The sequence below is a fragment of the Sus scrofa genome, chromosome 13, assembly GCF_000003025.6.
Source record: "Sus scrofa isolate TJ Tabasco breed Duroc chromosome 13, Sscrofa11.1, whole genome shotgun sequence".
Classification (NCBI taxonomy): Eukaryota; Metazoa; Chordata; class Mammalia; order Artiodactyla; family Suidae; genus Sus; species Sus scrofa.
Genome location: NC_010455.5, coordinates 140,181,206 through 140,207,924, shown reverse-complemented (window position 1 = coordinate 140,207,924; position 26,719 = coordinate 140,181,206). Strand labels below are relative to the sequence as shown.

General features: G+C 36.3%; 1 protein-coding gene across 5 annotated transcripts in view; it reads right to left on the bottom strand.

Moving 5' to 3' along the window:
- GSK3B (glycogen synthase kinase 3 beta) overlaps positions 1-26,719 on the bottom strand; it is a 234,089-nt gene that overhangs the window by 162,273 nt on the left and 45,097 nt on the right. Inside the window, exon 1 of one of the 5 annotated variants that reach the window (XM_021068186.1) lies at positions 1,607-6,887. Within the exon in view, the coding sequence (XP_020923845.1) occupies positions 1,607-1,622 (16 nt within the window). The 5' untranslated portion in view covers positions 1,623-6,887. 5 annotated transcript variants of the gene reach the window in all.

Genomic DNA, 26,719 nt, shown 5'->3' with positions numbered 1-26,719 from the left:
ATTTCACTCATGAACCATGAACTGGAATCAAGCACAGCCCCCTTTTTTCTAACTCAAGTGAACTGTAATAAAAATCAAACCAAACCCCAAATGAATAAATATTTTACTTTGTATTAAGCTCTCACTTGAAACAATATCAAGATGTATTTTAGAAACAGGTTTACTTCCCATGAAAGCCTAAAAGGCTTGCAACATATGTGAAAAGAGCTTTCTTTTCCTTTTAGGAATTAACATTATAATCTTTAAATCTTAAACATTCTTATCTGATTTACAAGCTGCCCAATTTGAGGCAAGGAGAGAGTAGACAATAACTTTTTTCTTAATGAGGACATTTACCATATTATCAAATACATGAGTGGAAAGAGTAAATGGTAAACATTTAGATTAAAGAAACAAATAATTACTTCAAAAAACACAATGACCCACTGATCCAGGGCTCACATTTCTGGCAACTTCAATCTTGAGCAGCCATGAAACCAGAAGGACAAAAAATAGCTCTCACAAACTTGACAATTTACTCTAGTCTTAGTGAGTATAATATGATTTCAGCACTCCACAATTTTTTTAAATGGATTTCTCTTGGCCTGACACAATCCCCTTGATCCTCAATATTACCTTCTGACAAATTCAAATCTCCACAACGGAAAAAGCTCATTCACAGTTTTGCTTTCCTCTTAACTATGCACCAAAGTTATCTTCACCCCTAAATTCAAACTGCTTTTCCTACAGCACAGCATACAAATCTGTATACATTTTAAATGGAGGTTATTAACCTAAATTTTTGTTATGTTTCAAACAGTAGTGGAAGGGAGAGGAGAAGGATAGAATCTGGTTTTTTTCCCAGAAGACTTATATGTTAGGCTGGTCCTATATGTTTTTTAAACTACAATTTAACAACGAATATCCAGTCAATGAGGATAAGGATCACATGTTTATTACATGATTACTGTACCCATTTTACACCAATGTGCAAAGGCTATAAAATATTGGCTCAATTATAAGTGAACAAATTCCTAGAGAATTCCACTACACTTTGGAAACTGCTACAAGTCTTAAAGTCACTAAAAGAAGTAATAACTCCTCCTCTAAAATGATACAAGACCCTGTAATCTCTCAAAAGGATTGAGTCACTCAGTAGACTGAAAAGAAAATGCAAAGACAAAATTCAGTGATTTGACAATTTTCCCTGGGACCAACCCTCATCACCACACATCATCACCAACATTTCCATAGAGGACTTTAGAGTTTACAAATATGTTTAGACCCACTGCCTCACTTTATCCAGGCAACAGTCTTATAAGGGAGATAAAACCAATAGTGAACTGTAAAACTGAAACTTACAAGATAAGCAAAACTGCTGAAGGTTATACAGTAATACTGAAAACTACAACCCAGACCATCCGATTTCCAAGTTTAGTACACTTTATGATGCCTATAAAAACGGAAGCAAGCCAAGCTATTTATTCCTATTCCAAAGTAAATCCATAAAAATAACTCAGCCAAAAGAACTGCACATTTTAAATAAGCATCCTCACATGTTTTAATATAAACTGCAAAAATACTTTTAATAAAAAATTGCTTCATTTTGCCAGCGTTATAAGGTTACCTGAGAGACAAATCATCTAAAACGAGAGAATTCTTCTGAGGAAAATCAAATTGTTGAACTGATAGGAAAACATTTAAGCACTTGAACAAAGTAATAATCCACTGGTAACAACAGCTGTTACTTCTGCAGGAACTGAAGGAACACTTCTTGTGTTTCATTTTCTGTTTTTGTTTTTTCCCCGAGGGGGGGCAGGGTGCCTGGTTTATTCTAAACAAGAAGCCTACTGGAGATGTAAAAGACAGAGAATGATTTTTCTAATCAAGAAACCAAAAAGAATATGAACACAATCTCTCTACATTACACAGTTTTAGGAATCTCCTGCTGACGTGGATGAGCTACAATATTTTACTTTCCATAAATTTTAAAACATCAGCATATTTGCTTAATAATAGTAATTTATTTTTTTTAAATATTCCAAATGTATATAGTATTTGGGTGGTAGCTGCTGTCCCACATCATGAAAAATCCACTCTGAAATATGTGCATATATAAATGCATTGTTCCTCATTTCCAGTTCTAAACTGCTTCCAAAAATACTCTGCACCAGTTACGGACCAACTCAGGGAGGTCTACCCCAACATACTTATTATCACCATCTCTCTCCCCTCAAAGGAATCATTCACATTGTTAAGCTCTCCCCTGACTCCTTTAAACATGCATTATTCTTATGTCAATTAAATCCACCTCAGAGGACAGCTATCCTATGTTACTCCACCTTCTGTGGCTGCCCCACCCCCCAAATCTTAGTTACCAGAAGAAACTTTTTCTTTCTTTTCCCTATCACTTGTTTCCACTAGAGAGCTAACCACCTTTTTTCCCTAACCACCTTTTTTCCCTATCACTTGTTTCCACTAGAGAGCTAACCACCTTAACCACAGCTGGTGAGCAAAAGGATACTAATTCTGTTCTTACACCAGTATCAAGAGAAAGTGAAGCCAGAAACAGAGAAGCCAATGCCCTCAACCTATCAAACTCCTAAAAGTACACAGAAAGATCTCCCAGCCTCTCACAAACTCCATCTATCTCCCTCAAATTTAATCCCTTTACAAATCCAGTAGTACTAACATTCAGAAGAGTTTTTCAAAGCTAATTTTTAAGGGGGTTTTAGTTTTACTTACTATTCAATAATAATATAAAATAATGTAGAAAATATTATTATTCTGTATTATTTTTCACTGTAGTATGTAGATACCTGAACTAATTATGGCTTGGGCTTTGGGAGAACAGCCTAGGAAACCTAAGTATTTTTATTTTACATATTTACAAACTTTCAGAGGGAAACTGTTGTCCTAAGTTCCAAAACAACTGATGAACTTTTAGAACATGGTCTGTTTACAGGCTATACAATCTGGGGGGAAAATAAACTGTATAATCTGAAGGGAAAATAAACTTAAAATATTACAGTTTAACTAAAGTAGAAATGAGATAGTGTACCTTCTAAGAGCTTTGCAAGAATCTCTTTAACTATGAAAAATAAAATAATCAGGTAATAAGAGTTCTGTCAAATCCAATTCTGCAGGGAATACCACACACCTTCAAATAGGAATTAATTTTTAGTGTATATTTATAACTACATGAGTAATGATGTTATAGTTAATAAAGACTATAAGGAAAAAAATAACATTGTCCCAACTGATTCTAATTATATGGAATCAAATCCATATAAAAATATCAATTTTTATATTTGTCCCTTTCTTCCTTCCTCTAATACTTACCACTCTTCCCACAAAAATGGACTTTAGAGAACTTAATAATGCCATTCAAATAAGGCAAGTCACAGGTCCATCTCTCCATGGAGAAAGAGTACTGACAGATCAACTGGGCCAATTCACAAAGCAAAGTCCACTTTGCATTTCTCCCCACAAACCTCTGCAATAAGAGAAGCTAACTGGGCTCTGTTAAATAAAGACCACTGGAATGACACAGTCCTACACTCACAGTGGGACTATAATAAGACTTGGCTCCAATTGCCACTGCCTAAGAAGTATGGCTGATCCTCTTGCTAATGGTCACAGAAGAGCATGCTGGGATCCCCACATGCCAGAGTAGAGTAATTCCCACACTGCCATGCCAATTCATAACTTATAATGTAAGAAGCCTAAGAAGACTTAAAGGTAGGGAATACTTTCTCTTGGAAAAGAGCTCTAATTCTTGGGATAGACCTTCCTTCCGAACCCTGCCTTTTCAGACGGTCTTTGTCACCTCCTACTGTTACTTACTTGATCCAATAATAAACCAGGACAGGACTAGCATAAGTCAGCTAACGGTAACAGCTGGCTAAGGTCCTTTTTATACCATACCGCCAGTCTGCAGAAGCATTGGAATACATACGCTAACATCAGTGGAAACATGAGTTCCAGTTAAAGTGAAAGTAAGAGAGAAATTCAACCCTACACTTCAAATACTTATATTTTGATAAATTATCTGTGTATGGCTTTATAAAGTATTAATTCTCACATGTGTTTATGCTATGTACATCCTTTTTATTTTGTAAGTATTCTCTCATATTAATGGCACACAGTAGGCTAACTGAAAGAAAGTTTCAAAAATCTTGAGAACAGAAAAAGAAAGAAGAGACAGCAGAATTTTTGGTTCAAATACATTGTCACTGACTAATCATATGCTTGATAAGCATTAACAGTGTACTAATAAACATGTATTGTGGTAAGAACTGGGGTCCCCAAAAATGAATAAGATAAACAAGGCCCCTTCTTTCATGGAGCTTTCTAAAAATTATTTATTTATTTATTAATGAAATCTGGACTCAGTATTTATTCAAAATCTGGGTTCAGTATTTTCCATAACATAGTAGAGTCAGGTACCTTACCAATACCCCACTTAATTTTAACAATCCTTTGAAGTGCATGAAATTACTTTCACCTCACAGATGAGAAAACTGAGACTTTAAGAAGTTAAGTGACTTATTGGACATCATAAACTATTAAAAGGAGCCACATTAAAACAGCTATTCTGCAAACTATTGCTCTTGGAATGGATTTACGAGATCCTGCTGTGTAGCATTGAGAACTATGTCTAGATACTTACATCACAACACAACAATGGGAGGAAAAAGTATGTATACATGTAGGTGTAACTTGGTCCCCATGCTGTACAGCAGGGGGAAAAAAAAAACAGAAACAAAACAGCTATTCTAACTCCAAGTGATAGGTCTATTACAAATATAGCAATCTGCTTCTAAAAAAAGGCAAAATAGGAAAAGGTACCCCTGGATGCCCAGATTATGAAATTAACTAGAAATAAAATTGCAAAAATCTTCAAAAAAAACACTCTAGTGTAAATATATACACATAACAGACTAAGACGGTACTCAAGACTTTTCTGAGTTAATTCCCTCCGAGACTGCATTCAGCACAGCTCCCCAGTTTGTGTACATTCATGCTTCACAGACAAAATACACTGTTGAAAAAGTTAGTTATAAAATAAATTATCTGTAGAGTCATCATACTTTCTCACCAGTTTCCATTACAAAAAAAATGAAACTATGTACCCACTGAAGAGCTCAACAATAGATAAAGTTTAAAGCTTCAGAGATCTGATTTGGTAAATAGTCCTGTGCTATATCATCTTATAGATCAATAGGTCTGAACTACTACTCTTAAAATATCCCTTTAAATCTTAAGAAGAAATATACTTCTCCTATATTTGAGACACCCATACACACAATCCACAGTCATGTATCTTTGTCCCAGGTACTTGCATTACCCAAAAATGAGCAAATAAACATTAAGGCAGAAAAGAACAAACGTTCCAAACAATCTAGGTACCATGAAAATTACAGAAAAAATGGTGGACCTCAGAGGCCAGTAACAACAGCAGGTGAACTTGCCAGTTTCAATAATCCATCTATCAAAGCAAAGGAAGCAACACCTTCCTGCAATAAACTGTGTCCCAAGTAGATAATAGGACCCATAACTTACAAATGTCCTTCGAAAACTGAAATGTTTGATTCCAAATTCTTTTAAAAAGAGAATATTTTAGTTGGGTCATTCTACTTTTGGGTAGGACAAATATTCCAGATAATCTAGCCAACAACATAAATGGACTCCAGAAATTAGCCCAGTACTGACATCTCAAGTTTTCCTTTAACAATAAATTTTCCACATTCGTATTTCCGAGAGAGTGTAATTTATACTTATGTCCAACGTGTATGTGAATACACATACACAAAGTCTAATTAACCATTAATTTTCTAATTTTTTAAATTACATTTTCAACTATGAATAGTGTTGCTTCAGTAAGAGTTAATACACACAATTAATACTCTCTCCCCTCTCTTCTCTAAAAACTTCCCTCTCATACTAGGCTGAGCACTTGAATATATCCATCCAAGTACTTATTTCTTCCTAGACTAGACAGTGAAAAATCAACTATAAATAGAAAACTCCTTGCCTTCATGGACCTAGAACCTAGTGTGAGCAAAGTTATACAGTAACTCAGGTAAGGGTATATAAAAGAGAACTTAAGAGGATGCAATAAAGCCCATAATGGTGGATCTAGAATTAATTAGGATTGGCTCACCTAGAAAAGTGATATACTTTGGTTGAAAAAGAGTGAAACGGGAAGGGGGCAGTGGAATAGGAAAAGAAAAGGCATTAAGGAGTTCAGGAAAACATGAGCATTAAAAAAGAGGGTAGTCAGTTGCAAAAGACAATATACTGTATGATCCTGTTTATATGCAATGTCCAGAACAGGCAAATCTATGGAGGCATAAGGCACATTAGTGGCTGCCTAGGGCTGGGGAGGGAGATGGGAAGGAGATAGGGAATGACTGGTAATGGGTTAGAGATTTCTTTGGTGGATGAGGAAAATATCCCCAAATTAGTCTATCACCTAAGACTATGGTGAGAATTGCATAACCCTGTAAATACACCAGAAATAACTGGGTTGTATTATTTAAATGAGTGAACTTTACGGCATGAAAATACGTACTCCCTAAAAGTGGAGTCATATGAAGCCCAAGGCATTATGGTTAAATCACGGTGAGAAAAAAAGAATGGAGAGAAGGATTGAAGAGGGCCAGGAGCTATATTATTATGCAGTTTTGTAGACCATTTTAAGATCAACAAACTTCTGATCTGATACCTCAGTATCCATTCACTACAACTAAAAACAGATCCACTTACTTGAAGAACAGATCCACCATCTCACCCACACTTGCTTTACAGCAAAATCAGATAAATAATTTGACTCTTTTAGCTATTAGATTTTTTCTCTCTCTCTTTTTTGGCCACACCTGCAGGATACGTAAGTTCCCAGGGATCAAATCCAAGCCAAAGCTGCCACCACATATGCAGCAATTCCAGATCCTAAACCCACTGCACTGGGCCAGGTATCAACCCCAGGCTGCCTCAGAGACAACACCAGATCTTTAACCCAATACACCACGGCAGGAACTCCCTCTTAGATATTTTAAATGAAACTGATATCATTGAGAAATGCTTTCTAATTAAGCAGATTATTTATAAAATTAGACCCATCTTTGTATGGCATATTTAGAAAAACAATGACCATTAGTGAAAATAAAACACCTGCATTACTCTGATTAAAATTTTTATCATCTAGGTTGAGAAAGTGAAATGAATTGGTAAAACCACTATTTCTCCTTCAGGGAAAAAAATGATTTTCTTAATTATCAAAAAGACCACCAGTAACCAAACAATAAGAGAAATAAAACTATGTAAGAGGGAAGGCCAAGTAACGAAACAGAAAATACTGAGGGCCCAAGCAGTAAGTCATGGCTCCTAACACTGCTCATACTTCTAAAAGCAATTCTGAAGGAAAATGATAAAAAGAAATAAAACTATGTAAGAGGGGAGGCCAAGTAACGAAACAGAAAATACTGAGGGCCCAAGCAGTAAGTCATGGCTCCTAACACTGCTCATACTTCTAAAAGCAATTCTGAAGGAAAATGATAAAAAGACAACATACTAAGAATTCACTATGATTGTCTTCAATACAGTAAAAAGTAACATGAAAATGCCATAGGCAGCTACAGAGTGGGGGTGGCAAGTCTGCAGCTAACATTTTTCACCCTAAACATTACCTATAAACCTCAGCAAAGGCAGAAAGGCCAAGGTCTTACAGGTTATGGTACTAAATTGACAGAAAAAACAGAAGTTCCACAAAAGGAGACTGTACCCATGGATTGGTGGTGGAAAAAATGTTCAGAAAGGACTATGCTGGCTAGGAGACTTCTCTGTTTACCTACTATATCTTCAGGCTATATAAGAGTCATTTAAAAATAACAGCCACATTTTATCAGAAGAAAAAGATATCCAAAATAAGGTGAAAAAGAGAATTCACTGATAGACATTATATCAAAACAAAAGATCTAGAAAGAGCTGCCCAATTTAACCAGAAGAAAGTTGAAAAAACTGACAAAAACACACTACAGGAAAAACATGCAAAAGCCAAACCAAGAACTTATCTGGAAGACAGGAAAAAATTCCTTCCAACAGTGAGAGCTTCAGAACATAAATAAAACAAGAGTCCGAAGATAAAATCATAAAACAACTGAAAGATACAAAAGAAAAATTGGTTTGGTCCTTGTATTAGTTTCCTGCAGCTGCACTAACAAATTACCACAAACTGGGATGCTTAAAAGCACAGAAATTATTCTCACAGTCCTAGAGACCACAAGTCTGAAATCAGAATGTCATCAGCAAGGCTGCGCTCCCTCCATAGGCTGTAGGAGAGAATCCATTCCTTGCATTTTCTGGCTTCAGGTATCTGTCCATATTACTTGAACTGGGGCCTCATGGACACGTGATTCCAATCTGTGTCTCCACAGTCACATAGCCTCCTCTTCTGTGTGTCTGTTCTCTTCTGTGTATCTCAAAAGGACATCTGTCATTTGGATTTAGATCGCACCAGGATATTCTAGGATGATTTCATTTCAAGGTCCTTAATTTACCTGCAATCTGCAAAAAAAACCTTTTTTCCAAATAAGGTAACATTCGCAAGTTGCTAGAATTGGACATGGATATCTTTGGAGTTCATTTTTCAGCCTATCACAGTTCTCAATTTGCTCCTTAGCTCATCAAAACAACCACAGATCTCATAAACTAGAAACAGCAAAGAATGGAAGAGACTTGGTGAAAAATTAATGCAGGGAGGAAGGATATCACAGTAATGCAGAGGGAATTAATGAAGTTAGGCAATTCTGGAGGAAATGATAAATGTGAAATACAAAAACGCTAATTTTGCTCCAAGAATCGATTCTGACACATGAACAGAAAAAGTATTCAAAAATACAAATTTCCTTGAAATTGAGCAAACTATATCTTCCCCCACAAAAAGTTACAGTGTGTACCACAAAAAATTGACTCAGAATGACTGAAGTATCCTGGTTAAACTAAAGGATTAAAAAAAGAATCTATCAGGAGTTCCCGTTGTGGCTCAGTGGTTAACAAACCCGACTACTATCCATGAGGACACAGGTTTGATCCCTGGCCTTACTCAGTGGGTTAAGGATCTAGCGTTGCTGTGAGCTGTGGTGCAGGCCACAGATGTGGCTCAGATCCCGCATTGCTGTGGCTATGGCTTAGGCTGGCAGCTACAGCTCTGATGTGACCCCTAGCCTGGGAACCTCCATGTGCCTCGGGTGTGGCCCTAAAAAGACAAAAAAGAAAAAAAAAAAAAAAATCTATCAGGCATCCAAACAGAAGGAGAATCAGTCATCTGCAAGAGGAGAGGGGCCAGGGGATGTCTGTGGAAAAGCCAACAGACTAGTTATGAAAAAATAAACCAAGCTTTTTTTATAATATCACTGTTTGGCTTATGACTAAGCCAAGGAATTTCCTTTTGAGACCTCACTTTCCCTATCTATAAACTGAAATAAGTGAATAAAAGCTTTTAGATCCTTTTCAGCTCTGAAAGTATATGATTTCATGATAAAAAGACGAAAGGATACATTTCAAACACTAGGTTTTATAGCATAATTCTCACCTTCCAGTTTTTACTCAGTTACAGGCTGGGCAAGAAAAAACTTACCTCAGTCACTCCTCCCACCCCAAAATATACCTACCATTTTTACCCAGCAAATTAGCAAATATTAAAAAATAAAAAGTAAATACTCAAGGTTAACGAGGATACAATAAAACTAGGCATCCTCAAACGCAATTAACTCTTAAGGAATTTTAGAAAGGTTTCATGAGTTTACACTCTTACTCTCAGTGTTTGAGAAATTAGTATCTTAAAACTGTTAAAAATGCCTTAAAATTGTCCCCAAATATCAAGTGAGAATGTTAGGGAAAAGGAAAAAAAAAGTCACTGGATAAGAATATAAGAGTACTTGATGGGGCAGTGAGAAGGTATCTACTGGAGAAAGATAAGGTGTGGAAGAAAAATGAAAGTTTATATATAATCTCCAGTAGTAGTTAACATTTGAGCCAAAGAGAACCTTTAAGAATTTGTTAATGCAAAGAGGCCTCCAAATCCATATACAAACCAACCACGGTTGAAAGTGAGTGATAAATAATGTCACAACCACAAATATACACATATATACTGATTCTTAAATATGAAATCCTATTTTGATTAAGCATATTTTTCCTTATAAGCATCAACAATGACAAAGAACAAGGCCTTACCCTCTGACCCAGTGCTTCCCTTTCTAGGAATATGGTGGGAAAAAAGTCATTAGAAACTGAGAAAAAAATGGCTGATTTATGTAGACATTCATATTAGTTGAAGCAACATATCTATCACTAAATTGGAACCAATGAGATGCTCCAAAATAACAGAATCACTAAGTATATATAAGGCTCACAGTGAACAGAATATTACCAGACACTAAAACTGATTTCTAAAAATATTTATAATACATATTTATAAGAAGATATTCAAGATACAAGATTACATGAAGAAACAGATTACAAATGGCCTATTGTACATATTACATATTGTGTAATTCTAATTTTTCCATTTTTGAAAAAAATGTTACTCAAACACATCAAAAAGTAAACAGTTTTTCTCTGAAGGAGAATATAGCTAAATTTTTATTTTCTTTTTTGGACCTCTGTAAATTTTCAAGGTCTCTACTATTGAGCATGTAAATTTTTAAAGGTGAATTTTCTTAAAGTTTGCAAAAGATATTCTTTTCACAGAAGTATTGTTATAATCTAACACATTACCTAGATATGATAAAAGGAACTTTTAAAAATAAAAAAGAACAAATGTCTACTTTTTAAATGATTTATCTATAGGTCTAAAACTGAGTATAATCAGCATGAGGAAGAGATGGATTGAGTGCCTCATAGTCAATATTTCCTGGGTTTTTTTTTTTTTTTTTGTCATTTTAGGGCTGTACCCACGGCACATGGAGGTTCACAGGCTAGGGGTCAAATAGAAGCTACAGCTGCAGGCCTATACCACAGCCACAGCAACATGGGATCTGAGCTGCATCCGCAACCTACACCACAGCTCCTGTGACCACACAACACCGGATCCTTAACCCACTGTGCTAGGCCAGGGATTGAACTTGTGTCCTCATGGATACTAGTAAGATTTGTTTCCACTAAGCCACAATGGGAACTCCTAGCCAATATTTCTTTTTCAATTAAGCGTGATTCTTATATTCAATACAGAACACAAGAAAATAAGCTGGATAAATCACAACTTATTATGATGTATATTTAAGATTTCCTGGAGTTCCCTGGTGGTTCAGTGGGTTAAGGATCAGGCATCACAGTGTGCACAAGCTGGATCCCTGGCCTGGGAGTCTGCATGTCATGGGAGCAGCCAAAAATAAAAAAAGATTTCCTAAAGGGTGATATCTGTACTATCTGTATTCAGATTCAATTTTTATTAACCATTCTGTGACTGTTCATTTAAATCATAAAACAATCAATAATGTATTGTTACTATTTAACAGATAAAAAATTCAACAAGTCAGCTCAGAGCCTCGCCATATCACAACTAGAACCTACTAAAGCCAATTTACCTCACAAAAACCTGTTCCTCTTCCATCAAACTATTTGAAATTGTCCAGAATATACCACTAAGGCCATAGATCCCTCCAGCCCACAAGAAACTTTAGGGACTAAATCTATCACACCTTATACCCTTGTTTACCAAAGTCTCCACTAAAAATGCAAGCCTCTCTCATTTGCTATTAACTCTCTCTCCACCCCACCCCCCCATCTACTCAATATATCTTTCTCATCTGAGTCAATTCCTCAACCTTACCTATTCCACAATGTCCTCTGAATTCTCACTCTGATCAGCAAATTCCACCTTCTGTCCTTAAGGAAAATATAACTTCACCCAAGGACACTACTTTCATAAACCCATAGAGGCTGAGATTAGTCAATTCTTCTACATATCTCAAAATAATGTCCTTCTTGTTCACTATCATCATTTCAGGACCTGTAGTTATCTAAAACAAACAAAAAAGTCCTACTTATTATTGAGGCATTCCTGTCTATTCTGGTTCTTCTTCTACAAACTTCTAAATGCTATAGTTTTTCTGGGCTTGGGCCTAGACCTTTTATCTTCTGCCTCTATACTCTCCCCAAATTTATCTTATATATTCCCAGAACTTTAACACATGGTATTTAAATTATCATCACTTGAGAACTGTCAGTTCTCAAATTTATTTCTGTAGCTCAGACCACTCTTTCAATCTTTAGACACCTCTTTATCCCTCCCACTTCAGCATTACACTTGCCTAGCTCATACCTCTGATTAAAATACCTGAAACAATTTAATATATTCTGTAAGAATGCAAAGTCTAGTTTGAGTCTCATCTCGTGCCAGTGTTCCCTTTGCTCACTATCATTCAGTCACACTAGGCATCTTTCAATTTACTGGATACACAAAGTTTTTAGCTTCCACAGGACTCTTTTACATGATACATCCCTGTGCCAAGAATGTACTTTTTCTAGCCTATCAGCTGACTCGTTTTATCCTTTAGGTCTCAGCTTAAATATCACTTCCTCAGAGAATCCTACTATGATCATTCTAACAAAGTAATTTTCCTCTGTTATTATCCTCTCACTACCCAGTTCTTTTTCTTCAAAGCACTTATCTGTCATAATTTATAAGTGAGGACACAAATAATGTCATGACCACATTAAGTGTTCAAACTTTTATCTTTCACATAAATCAAAAATCAGTGAATGAACGGGCTTACCCACAACCACAGGTAACACAGAGAAAAGCAAGATCTGCCCAATATAAATCCAGTGTTCAATATACAATAATAACCCTATGACTCCCCATCTCAAACTTAATGTAACTTTAATATTTAACCAGATTTAATAATTTACTGTAAAAAAAAATACGGTAAAGTTTCAAGACATTCTAGCATATAAAAATCACAAGGACCAGAGTGCTCAGAAATGTAATGGGAGGTCTGAATTTTTGAAAAATAAAATAATTTTATTTCAACACTTCTCAAAATATTTCTAAAACATTTTCTTATCAGAATAAACAAGAGACAGTAACTAGTTCAGCAGAGTTCCAAATTTTCACTAATAGAACAAATGTTCCAGAAAAAGCAGTAATTTATACCTTTTTTTTTTTTTTTTTTTTTTTTTGGTCTTTTTGCTATTTCTTAGGGCCGGTTCCGCGGCATATGGAGGTTCCCAGGCTAGGGGTCCAATCAGAGCTATAGCCACCGGCCTACACCACAGCCACAGCAACGCGGGATCCGAGCCACGTCTGTGACCTACACCACAGCTCACGGCAACGCCGGATCCTTAACCCACTGAGCAAGGGCAGGGACCAAACCCGCAACCTCATGGTTCCTAGTCGGATTCGTTAACCACTGCGCCACGACGGGAACTCCCAATAATTTATATTCTTAATCCAGCCCACAAAAACCTATTTAACTCTGGTTAAATAGGCCTTAGTACTAATAGTACAAAGTTCTGAGTTCTGGGTCCAGGAAGCAGGGCCCTGTAGTGAAAGAAGGGTGAGGATAAAAGAATACTGTTAGAGTTCATCTGAATCCCTGGGCAGCCTGGCTTGTTTTTTGACTCTGCCATGTCCTAAGCTTCTTTTCCCCATGCCCTGATGCATGCATTCAAAACGAACAGAGGATGAAGTGGGAGTAGAAAAGTAGTATTTATTAAATACTTGACAAGTACAGTGTTGGTCATATTTCACTTACTTCCACCAACTTCACATATGATCCTCTGTTTCACAGAGAATGCTTAACTCTAAGCCTGTACTCTTTCCACTACTTCTTAAGCAACCTATTCTAATTAAATAATTATATAATTACCTGTTTAATGTACTATCCACAAGGAAATAAGACATTTTACACCACTTTTCATAAACAGCGACAGCTCAAAATTTCTTGGGTGAGTGACTGAATCAATAAAAGAATAAGCAAAATCAACTAAAGTTTCATCTCTTCTGTGACCTGTTCTAACCATCCTAAACTACTATGATTATTACTCCTCTGGAGCCACACTGACTCTACCTGTGCATCCAATACAATGGTCACCAACTACCTGAGGCTACTGAACACCTGAGAGTGGTCAGTTTGAATTGAGACATGCTATTAATATATAACAGATTTTGAAAATTTAGTATAAAGAATTGAATGTAAAAATCTTCTATGTCTAATATATGTTAAAGTTTTAATATTTTTATACACTGGGTTAAATATTACTAAAATTAATTCAATCCATTTCATTTTTAAGGTGACCAACCATTAGAATTTTTAATCACATGTGCCTTACAATATATTTTTACTAAGCCACCCTGGTCTATAAGTTATGTTATTTCTATCTTATAGCATCTCGCATTATTTAAATATTCATACATGATGTTTCCCTATAAGGAAGTGTCCCCAGCCATATAAAATGACAATATGAATTGGAATGAACTTTAAAAAAACAGCTTAAAAAAAAAAAAAAGGAGTTCCCGTTGTGGCGCAGAGGTTAACGAATCTGACTAGGAACCATGAGGTTGCGGGTTCGGTCCCTGCCCTTGCTCAGTGGGTTAACAATCCGGCGTTGCCGTGAGCTGTGGTGTAGGTTGCAGACACGGCTCGGATCCCGCGTTGCTGTGGCTCTGGCGTAGGCCAGTGGCTACAGCTCCAATTAGACCCCTAGCCTGGGAACCTCCATATGCCACGGGAGCAGCCCAAAGAAATAGCAGAAAGACAAAAAAATAAAAAATAAATAAATAAATAAACAGCTTAAGTTATAATTTACTCAAAGTGTACAGTTCAGTGACTTTTAGCATATTCACAGGCTTGTGCATCCATCATCACAATCAATTTCAGGACATTTTCATTATACCAAAAAGAAACTCTACATCCCTTAACTGTCACCCCCGCATCCCTCCATTCTTACTAGCCCTAGGGAAATATTAATCTACCTTCTGTCTCTACAGATTTGCCTATTCTAGACACTCGATAAAATGGAATTATGTGGTCTTTTGTGATTGGCTTTTTTCTCTTAGAATAAAGTTCTCCAGGTTCATCCACACTGAGGTACTTTGATTTCTTTACATATGATTTTTTAAATTACTGAATAATATTTCCATGTATGGATATCTCCCATTTTGTTTCTCATCAGTTGATAAACACTTGGGTGTTTCTTTTTTGGCTTTTATGAATAATGAGCTATGAATATTCATGTACATGAACATATGTGTATACATCTAGGACTGGGGTTGCAGGAACTTACAGTAACTCTATGTATAGCCATTAAAGGTATTACCAGATATTTTTCCAAAGTGGATGCACTATTTTACATTCCCACCTACAGTGCATGAGGATTCCGATTTATCCACATCCCCACAAACACTTGACATTATCTGAATTTTTTATTCTAGACATCCTAGTGGAGGTGAAGTAGTATTTTATTGTAGTTTTTATTTAGAGTTCCCTGATAGCTAGAGATGATGAGTAATTCTTCACATGTTTATGAAGCATATACATAGATAGCTTCTCTGTAGAAATATCTATACCAATTTGGGTTCCTCATCTTTCTTATTATTGAGCTATAAGAGGTCTTTATACATTCTAGATACAAGTTCCTTATCAGATAAAGTATACGCAATTATCTTCTCCTCTCTATAGACCATCTTTTCTCTTTCTTGATGTTTTGAAGCATAAATGTTTTATTTTTTTAAATGTTTAATTATTTTTCCTTTTGTTACTTGTGTTCTTGATATTATATCTAAGAAGCCACTTCCCAATCTAAGGTCACAAAGATTTACTCCTGTATTGTTATCCTAAGAGTTTTACAGTTTTAGCTCTTGCATGTAGGTCTTTCATCTATTTTGAGACAATTATTAGTAGTAGTATTTTTTTAAATTTTTTTTGTCTTTTTGCGTTTTCTAGGGCTGCTCCCACGGCATATGGAGGTTCCCAGGTGAGGGGTCTAATCGGAGCTGTAGCTGCCAGCCTATGCCAGAGCCACAGCAACATGGGATCTGAGCTGCATCTGCGACCTACACCACAGCTCACAGCAACTGAGCGAGGGCAGGGACCGAACCCGCAACCTCATGGTTCCTGGTCAGATTCGTTAACTGCTGTGCCGCAACAGGAACTCCGTCGTTTTTTTTTTTTTTTATATATATATAGTGTGAGGTAGGAACTCAACTTTACTCTTTCTGCATGTAGTTTCTGAGTTGTCTCAGACCATTTGTAGAAAAGATTATTCCTTTCAAAACCAACTGACCATAAATGTAGGAGTTTATTTCTAAACGCTCAAATCTATTCCATTGATCAATATTTCTACCCTTATGGTAGTACCACACTGTTTTGATTATTGTGGCTTTTTAGTAAGTTTTAAAATTGGGATGCCTAAGTCTTTGAACTCTGTTCTTTTTCAAGTTTTTGTTTGTTTAGCTATTCAAGGGCTATTACAGATTGAATTGGGTTCCCCAAAAAGGACATGCAGAAGTTCCACCCCTGGAGCTCCCTCATGGCTCAGTGGTTAACGACCCCAACTAGCATCCACTTGGATGCATGTGGGTTTGATCCCTGGCCTTGCTCAGTGGGTTAGGATCCAGCGTTGCAGTGAGCTGTGGTATAGGTCACAGATGTGGCTTGGATCCCATGTTGCTGTGGATATGGTGTAGGCTGGCAGCTGTAGCTCTGATTCAACCTCTAGCCTGGTAACTTTCATATGCCACAGGTGTGGCCCTAAAAAGCAAAAAATAAATTTAAAAAAACAAGTTCCAACCTTAAGTACTTCAGAATGTGACTTTATTTGGAAAGAGGGTCTTTGCCAATGTAATCAAGTTACAGTGAAGTAATTCTAGTGGCCCCTAATCCAGTATGACCAGTGTCCTTATAAAAAAGGGAATTTTGGAGACAAACGCATAGAAGCAGATAACATGAAGACACACATGGAAATGATATCCAGGTAAAGAGAGTAATGCATCTGCAAGCCAAGGAACACAGAGGACTGTCAGCAAACATCAGTAACTAGAGGAGGCAAGGGAAGATTTGTTCCTAGAGCTGTCAGAGAGCGCATGGCCCAGCCCACATCTTGACTTTGGACTTAAACCTTCTGGAACTGTAAGACAACAAATTTCTGTTGCTTTAAGCCACCTAGTGTTGGGTACTCTGTTATGGAAGCCCTAGAAAACTAATACAAAATCCCTTGTATTTCCATGTGAATTTCAGGATCAGCTCATCAATTTCTGCAAAAAGGCTGTTTTGATAGACCGTATTGAATCTGCAAATCAATCAGGAGGACTGCCATCTAGACAATATTAAGTCTTCCAATCCATGAACATGAACATCTTTCCATTTATTTAGGTCTCCTTTAATTTCTTTCAATAATGTTTTGTCATTTCCAGAATGTAAGTTTTGTACTTCTTTTGATAAATGTATTAAACAATTTATTGAATTTATTGTTAAATTTATAAGTATTTTATTTCTTTTGATCCTACTGTAAATGGAACTGTTTTCTTAATTTCATTTTTGGTTTGCTCATTTCTATTGCACAGAAATACAACTAACTTTTTATTAACTGTAATAGTGAATTAGCGAATTTCTTGGACTTTCTATACACATCTGCAAAGAGAGATAGTTTTACTTCCTCCTTACCAATATAGATGCCTCTGAATTGTTTTTCTTGCCAAACTGCCCGGCTAGACCCTCCAATATAAGGCTGAAGAGAAAGGGCAGGAGCAGACATCCTTATCTTGCTCCTGATCTCAGGAGAAAGCATTCAGTCTTTCACCGTTAAGTATCACATTAACTCATGGTTTTTTCACACATACTCTTTGCCAGGTTGGAGAAGTTTCTTCCCAATCCTCATTTGTTGAATATTTGTATCATGAATAAAATGTACCTTTTAAAAGTCTCTGTATGCCACACAAAATGTAACTCATTGATACTCTATGATGTGTTGAATGACTGAAACTAGTAACAGGTACAACTTACAAAAAACAAAACAAACAAAAAAAAACCTTCTGTATATATATGTTGGAAAAATAAAAATAAGCTTATCCTAATAATTCAGAAGCTATCCTCATTAAGAATATTTATGTTATTAATTTCAATAATTAATTTTTCTTTTTCTTATTTTGTGGGTTTTATCTTTTAAAATATCCTCACAGAATCACCAATTATTCTAAGGTGAGGAGTACCATGACAAATTCAATTCCCAAATAACTCTGAGAATAAAGATTTAATTAAAATAACAAATCTATGCCATGTTTCAGTTTAGGAAAGAGGCTGGTTACACAAAAATCAAAATAATACTATGTCTCCATAAAAGTTTCAGAATCACTGTTAAGACACATTTACAAATTCCTTACCATAGAAACTGAGTTAGCCTAAAAATCAAATTTTTAATTGACAAAACAAACTTTTTAGCTCAGTAGGATAGCAATTTCTATCAGCCCATTAAACAATTACCATTCCAATATCTTGTTTACTAGACATACACAAACACTCAATAGAGAAGAAGTAACCTTTATTCACTAGCAATTAAACAGTTGCTAATATTAAAGCAAATAAAAAATATGCCTAGTTTTTCACTCATGGAATTGCCCTAAAGAATCCTTTTCTATCCCTCTATCTTACCCAGCCCTAACTTTAAAAACACACAAACATTTCTTAAATTATATTGTAAATGGTTCCTTCACCAACTCTTCGGAAAAGAGGATCAAGTAGTAAGATAAAGTAAAAGAATATTTTTAAAGTAATAGTTTATCCATAGCAATTAAGAAACACACTTCTCTACCTGAAGTTATTTATTTATTTACTTACTTACTTTTTATTTATTAATTTTTTTTTGTCTTTCTGCCTTTTCTAGGGCCACTCCTGCGGCATATGGAAGTTCCCAGGCTAGGGGTTGAATCGGAGCTGTAGCCGCTGGCCTACACCACAGCCATAGCAATGCAGGATCCGAGCCACATCTGCAACCTACACCACAGCTCATGGCAACATCGGATCCTTAACCCACTGAGCAAGGCCAGGGATCGAACCCACAACCTCATGGTTCCTAGTCGGATTCATTAACCACTGCGCCACGATGGGAACTCCTATCTGAAGTTTTTTAACACTGAAGAACTGAAGACACATTACTTTAAAACTTACAGTTAAAACTCAAAGATAACCTAAAATAAACTATTCTAAACATAGAAGCAAGCAGATAGTGTTAATACATTGTATGCAAAGAAATGAAATGTTTTTATAAACACAACAGCTCTTCTACCATCGCCTTTTAGATACAGATGTAAAACTAAACTATTCAGTATTTAATGAGGCTAGAAAACACTGAGCACATAGAATGAAGAAATAAGCACTCCATTTTTTACACTTTATACTCTTTAAATGATGATTATGTTACGTCAGTCATTAAACTCCCTTATGTAAATGTTTCTCCCAGAAATTCATCAATAACAATATAAACAATCAAATTGTATTGTTTATTCTTGTTTAGAGTAACACATTATTTCCCTAGAACACAGTGTAGGGAATAAAGTAACAGGTAAATCAAAAGCATATAAAACACCTGGGGGTTCTTTATTATTAATAATAACCTTTTGTAACTATAATACAAACAATAAACTGTACTGCTTTATATTGCATAGTTTTCATTTAGCATAAGAACAGTTTTTATAAATGAGGAGACTGAGACATAGTTAAATAACTTGTCCAAGGTCACAGCTAGTAGATCGCAAATTCAGAATCTAAATAAAAGAACTGACTTGTCCTAAAGCCCAAGCTCTTATTCAATATGCTACTACTTCCTTAACTTTTTTTTTTACTACTTCCTTAACTTTTTTTTTTCTCTTTTCTTTTTAGGGCTGTTCCTATGGCATATGAAAGTTTCCAGGCTAGGGGTCAAATCGGAGCCTAAGCCACCGGCCTACACCACAGCCACAGCAATGCTGGATCCAAGCCATATCTGCAACCTACACTGCAGCTTCAGCAATGCCAGATCCTTAACTCACTAAGCAAGTCCAGGGATAGAACCCACATCCTCATGGACACTATGTCAGGTTCTTAACCTGCTGAGTCACAATGGGAACTTCACTCCTTAACTATTTTTAAACTCTATGAGTCAATAATAATGATAATCTTAGGTTTCTTATTTCAATAATCTTAGGTTTCAATATTTCAATAATCTTGGGTTTCTTATTTCTTATTTCATAATTTACACTTCAGCATGGCTCCAATGGAAAAGGATATCAAGGAGTTCCCTTCGTGGTTCAGCGGAAAGGAATCTGACTAGTATATATGAGGACACGGGTTCAATCCCTGGCCTCGTTCAGTTGGCTAAAGATCCAGCATTGCTGTAAGCTGCACTGTAGGGCGCAGACACAGCTCAGATCTGGCATGGCTGTGGCTGTGGCATAGGCCAGCAGCTACAGCTCCAATTCAACCCCTAGCCTGGGAACCTCCATATGCTGCGGGGATGGTCCTTTAAAAAAAAAAAAAAAAGAAAAAGGATATCAAAAAGGCATGACAGGGAATTCCCATCGTGACACAGTAGAAACAAATCCAATTAGGAACCATGAGGTTTCAGGTTCGATCCCTGGCCTTCATCAGTGGGTTAAGGATCCAATGTTGCCATGAGCTGTGGTGTAGGTTGCAAGACGCGGCTCGGATCTGGTGTTGCTGTGGCGTAGGCCAGCAGCTGTGGCTCCGATTAGACCCCTAGCCTGGGAACTTCCACATGCAATGGGTGCAGCCCTAAAAAAAAAGGCATGACAGGTTTTCAAAAAACTGTGTTAGACCAACTGGACATCTACATGCCAAAAAAAAAAAAAAAAAAAAAATATATATATATATATATATATATATATATATAGAAGCTGAGCCTACGTATTTCACAAATGTTAACTAAAATAGATCACAGATCCAAAGTAAAATGCAAAATGATAGAGCTAACAGGAGAAAATCTAGATGGCCACGGGTTTGGTGATGACTTTTTAGATTCAACACTAAAATCACATTCTATGAAAGAAAAATAAGTTGAGACTCTGCTCTACAAAAGAGAATGAAAAGATAAACCACAAACTGGGAGAAAATATTTGCAAAACATATCTAACAAAGGATTTGTATAAAAAATATATGAAGAGCTCTTAAAACTCAACAAGAAAACAAACTACCCAATTATAAAGAAAAAGACTTGAACAGATACTTCCCTCAAAAGTAGCCATACAGATGGCACATAAACATATGAAAAAATGCTCAAAGTTATCTGTCATCAGGGAAGTTCAAACTAAAACAAGCTTCTACTGCAAATCTAATTAGGAGGGCTAAAATCCAAACCCTGGGACACACAGGGCAAACCCTTCAGAAGGTGAGAAACATAACTAACCTACTACATACATAAAAATACAAACAGAAATTTAAACAAAATGAGATGGCAAAGGAATATGCACCAGATAAAAAACTTCAGAAGAACATATAAGCTAAATGGAAATATCCAATCTACCACACAAAGACTTCAGGGTAATGATGGTAAAGATGATCCAAGAACTCAGGAAAAGAATGAAGGCTCAGAGAGAGAAATTACAAGAAGATTTTGTTTGTTTGTCTTTTTAGGGCTGCACCCACAGCATATGGAAGTTCCCAGGCTAAGGGGTCAAACTGAAGCTACAGCTGCCGGCCTACACCACAGCCACAGCAACGGAAGATCTGAGCCACATCTGTGACCTACACCACAGCTCACAGCAACGACAGATCCTTAACTCACTGAGCGGGGCCAGGGATCAAACCCACATCCTCATGGATACTGGTCGGGTTCGTTTACCTCTGAGCCACAACGGGAACCCCAAATTTTTACTAAAGAATTTTAAAATGTAAAAAACTACAGAAGTTTAACAATAACTGAAATGAAAAACACACTAGAAGGAGTCAGACAAAAAATGAGGAAGAAGAATAAATCATTGAGCTGGAAGACAGTGGTGGAACTCACTGCCATGGAAAGGAATACAGATGAAAGAATGAAAACAAATGAGGTCAGTTTAAAAGATCTCTGAGAAAAACACACCAGTGTTGCATTACAGGGGTCCTAGAAGGAGAAGAGGATAGAAAAAAGGGCCTGAAAAAATATCTGAAGAGATGATAGCTGAAAACTTACCTAATATGGGAAAGGAAACAGTGACTCAAGTCTAAGAAGCACAGAGAGTCCCATATAGGATTACCCCAAGAAGGAGTATGTCAAGACACATGGCAAATGAACTAACAAAAACAAAAGGAAAAGAAAAAATATTAAAAGCAACAAATAATATACATGGGCATTCGTGTAAGACTTCCAGTTGATTTTTTTAGCAGAAACTCTGCAGGCCAGAAGGAAGGGACATGAAATAATTAAAGTGATGAAAGGGGAAAACCTAAACCAATACTCCACTCTTATTCTGATTTGAAGGAGAATCAAAAGCTTTACAGACAAGCAAAAGCTAACAGAATTCAACACCACCAAACCAATTTTACAGCAAATGTTTAAGGAACTTCTCTCAGAGGTGAATAAAAGCAGCCACAATTAAAATCAAGAAAATTACAAAATAGGAAAAGCTCAAGGGTAAACATACAGTACAGGTAGGAAATAATCCACACCCAAATATGATATCAAAACCAGTTAAGCATGAAAAGAGAATACAAATGCAAGTTATTAAAAATGCATTTGAAGACATCACCTTAAAACAATCACGTTAATATACTGACTGCTATACCCAAACCTCATAGTAACTGAAGACCAAAATCTATAACAGATATTTACACAAAAAAAGAAAAACAGGGAGTTCCCGTCGTGGCGCAGTGGTTAACGAATCCGACTAGGAACCATGAGGTTGCGGGTTTGGTCCCTGCCCTTGCTCAGTGGGTTAACAATCCGGCGTTGCCGTGAGCTGTGGTGTAGGTTGCAGACGCGGCTCGGAACCCGCGTTGCTGTGGCTCTGGCGTAGGCCGGTGGCTACAGCTCCGATTAGACCCCTAGCCTGGGAACCTTCATATGCCGCGGGAGCAGCCCAAGAAATAGCAACAACAACAACAAAAAGACAAAAGACAAAAGACAAAAAAAAAAAAAAAAAAAACACAATACTAAAGTCATCAAATAATAATAAGATATTAAATAATAATATGAATAAAATAATAAATATGAATAAATATGAATTAAAAATGAAAGTCATCAAATCATAATAAAAGAGAACAAAGGTGTTAAGGAAGAAAAAAGACCTAAAAAAACAAACCCAAAACAATTACCAAAACAGGAGTTCTCGTCGTGGCTCAGTGGTTAACGAATTCCATTGTGGGTTCAATCCCTGGCCTCGTTCAGTGGGTTAAGGATCTGGCGTTGCCTTGAGCTATATGGTGTAGGTCACAGATGCAGCCAGATCTTGCATTGCTGTGGCTCTGGCGTAAGCTGGCGGCTACAGCTCCAATTACACCCCTAGCCTGGGAACTTCCATATGCCACAGGTGTGGCACTAAAAAGACAAAAAGACAAAAATTACCAAACAATGACCAAAATGGCAATTTCCAAACAAAACAATTACCAAAATGGCAATAAGAACATACATATCAATAAGTACCTTAAATGTAAATGGATTAAATGCTCCAACCAAAAAACATAGACTGGCTGAATGGATACAAAAAAAAAAGACCCATATACACACTGTCTACTCTTGCAGACTCACTTCAGATCTAGAGACAGAAAGAGACAGAAAAAGAGGTGATGGAAAAAGGTATTTCATGCAAATGGAAATTGAAAGAAAGCTGAAGTAGCAGTTCTCATATCAGACAAAATAAACTTTAAAATAAACACTGTTACAAGAGACAGAGAAGGACACTGAATGGCCAAGAGATCAATCCAAGAAGACAGAACAATTATAAATATATGTGCACCCAACATAGGAGCATCTCAATATATAAAAGGCAAATGTTAACAGACATAAAAGGAGAAATTGACAGTAACAAAGTAATAGTCAGGGACTTTCACACCCCACTTAGACATAAATGGACAGATTATCTAGACAGAAAATCAACAAGGAAACACAGACTTTAAGTGATGCATTAGGCCAGAAGGATTTATCTGATATTTATAGAACATTCCATCTGAAAGCAGCAGAGTACACATTCTTTTTAAGTGCACATAGAACATTCTCCAGGATAGATCACATGCTGGGCCACAAAGCAAGCTTCCATAAATATCAAGCATCTTTTCTGACCACAATGCTATGTGACTAGAAATCAACTACAAGAAAAAAACTGCACAAAACCCATACACATGTGGAGGTTAAACAATATGCTACTAAACAAGCAATGGATTGCTTAAGAAATCAAAGAGGAAATAAATACCTAGAGACAAATGAAAATGAAAACACAACAATACAAAACGTACTGGACACAGCAAGAGCAGTTCTAACAAGGAAGTTTATAGCAATACAAGCTTATTTTAGGAAACAAGAAAAATCTCAAACAACCTAACCTTATACCTAAGGCAACTAGAGAAAGAAGAACAAAACCCAAAGTTATTAGAAGAGAAATCATAAAGATGGGAGCAGAAATAAAGGAAATATAGACTTAAAAAACAACAGTCAATGCAATCTTGAGAAAGAAAAATGGAGCTGGAGGTATCACCCTCCCTGACTTCAGGCTGTACTACAAAGCTACAGTATTCAAAACAGTATGGTGCCAGCACAAAAACAGAAATATAGATCAATGGAACAGGACAGAAAGCCCAGAAATAAACCCATGATCCTCTGGTCAATTAATCTATGATAAGACAAGAATAAACAATGGAGAGAAGACAGTCTCTTCAATAAACAGTGCTAGGAAAACTACATGGCTACATGTAAAAGAATGAAATTAGAACATTCTCTAACACCATACACAAAAATAAGCTCAAAATGAATTTAAAGACCTAAATGTAAGAACAGATGCTATAAAACACCAAGAGGAAAACATAGGCAGAACACTCACATAAATCACAGCCCCATCTTTTTGGATTTATCTCCTAGAGTAACAGAAATAAAAACAAACAAGTGGGGCATAGTTAAACTTAAAAGCCTTTGCACAGCAAAGGAAACCAACAAAACAAAAAGACAACCTAGAGTAATGGAAGGAAATATGTGCAAATGATGCAACTGACAAGGAATTAATCTCCAAAATACACATATCAACAGATCATAAGCTCAATATAAAAAAAAAAAACCTCACTCAAAAAATGGGTAGATAATCTAAACAGACCGTCAAAGAAGACACACAGATGGCCAAAAGGCACATGAAAGAACTGTCAACATCACTACTTATTAGAGAAACTGCAATAAGATTAAAACTACAGTAAGATTATCACCTCACTATGGTTGGAATGACCACAATCAAAAAAACCTACATATAGAAAATGCTAGAGAGAGCGTGGAGAAAAGGAACCCTCCTACTGTTGGTGGGAACGTAAATTGGTACAACCACTACGGAGAACAGTATGAAGGTTCCTTAAAAAATTAAGAGTTACCATATGATCCAGCAATCCTACTCCTGGGCATATACCTGGAGAAAACTTTAATTCAAAAATAGACATGTATCCCACCCAATGTTTACTGCAGCACTATTTACAATAGCCAAGACATGGAAGCAACCTAAATGTTCACTGACAGCAGAATGGATAAAGAAGATGTTATGTACATATACAGAATGGATTGTTACTGAATACATAAAAAGAAACGAAATAATGTCATTTGCAGCAACATGGATGGACCTAGACATTATCATACTACATGAAGTAAGCCAGACAAATTTCGTATCATATTGCTTATATGTGGAATCCAAAAAGAAAAAACACAACAAAAAAACAAAATAAGTAAACCTATTTACAAAACAGAAACAGACCCACAGATACAGAAAACAAACCCTATGGTTACCAAAGGGGAAAGAAGGAGACGGATAAATTAGGAAGTTAGGATTAAAATATATACACTACTACGTATAAAATCTATAACCAACAAGGACCTACTGTAAAACACAGGTAACTATACTTAATATTTTGTAGTAACATAAAAGGGAAAAGAAACTGAATCACCATACTATAGCTATACACCTGAACCTAACACAACACTGTAAATCAATTATACTTCAGAAATAAATAAATAAATAAATAAATAAATGCAAGATGTTAATAACAAGGGAAACTGGGTGTGGCGTGAGGGAGTACAGGAGACTTCTCTGTACTTCCTGTTCAATATTTCTGTAAACCTTACACTGTTCTAAGAAATAAAATCTATTAATTTTTAAAAAAGGGACAGGAGTTCCCATTATGGTGCAATGGAAATGAATCCAACTAGGAACCATGAGGTTGTGGGTTCGATCGCTGGCCTTGCTCAGTGGGTTAAGCATCTGGTATTGACATGAGCTGTGGTGTAGGTTGCAGATGTGGCTTGGATCCCAAGTTGCTACAGCTCTGATTAGACCCCTAGCCTGGGAAGCTCCATATGCTATGGGTGCGGTCCTTAAAAAAAACAAAAACAAAAAAAACAGAAAGACAAATACCATATGATATCACTTATTTGTAGAATCTGATATATGGCACAAATGAACCTTTCCACAGAAAAGAAAATCATGGACATACAGACTTGTGGTTGCCAAAGGGGAGGGAGTGGGATGGACTGAGAATTTGGGATTAATAGATGCAAACTATTGCCGTTGGAATGGATAAGC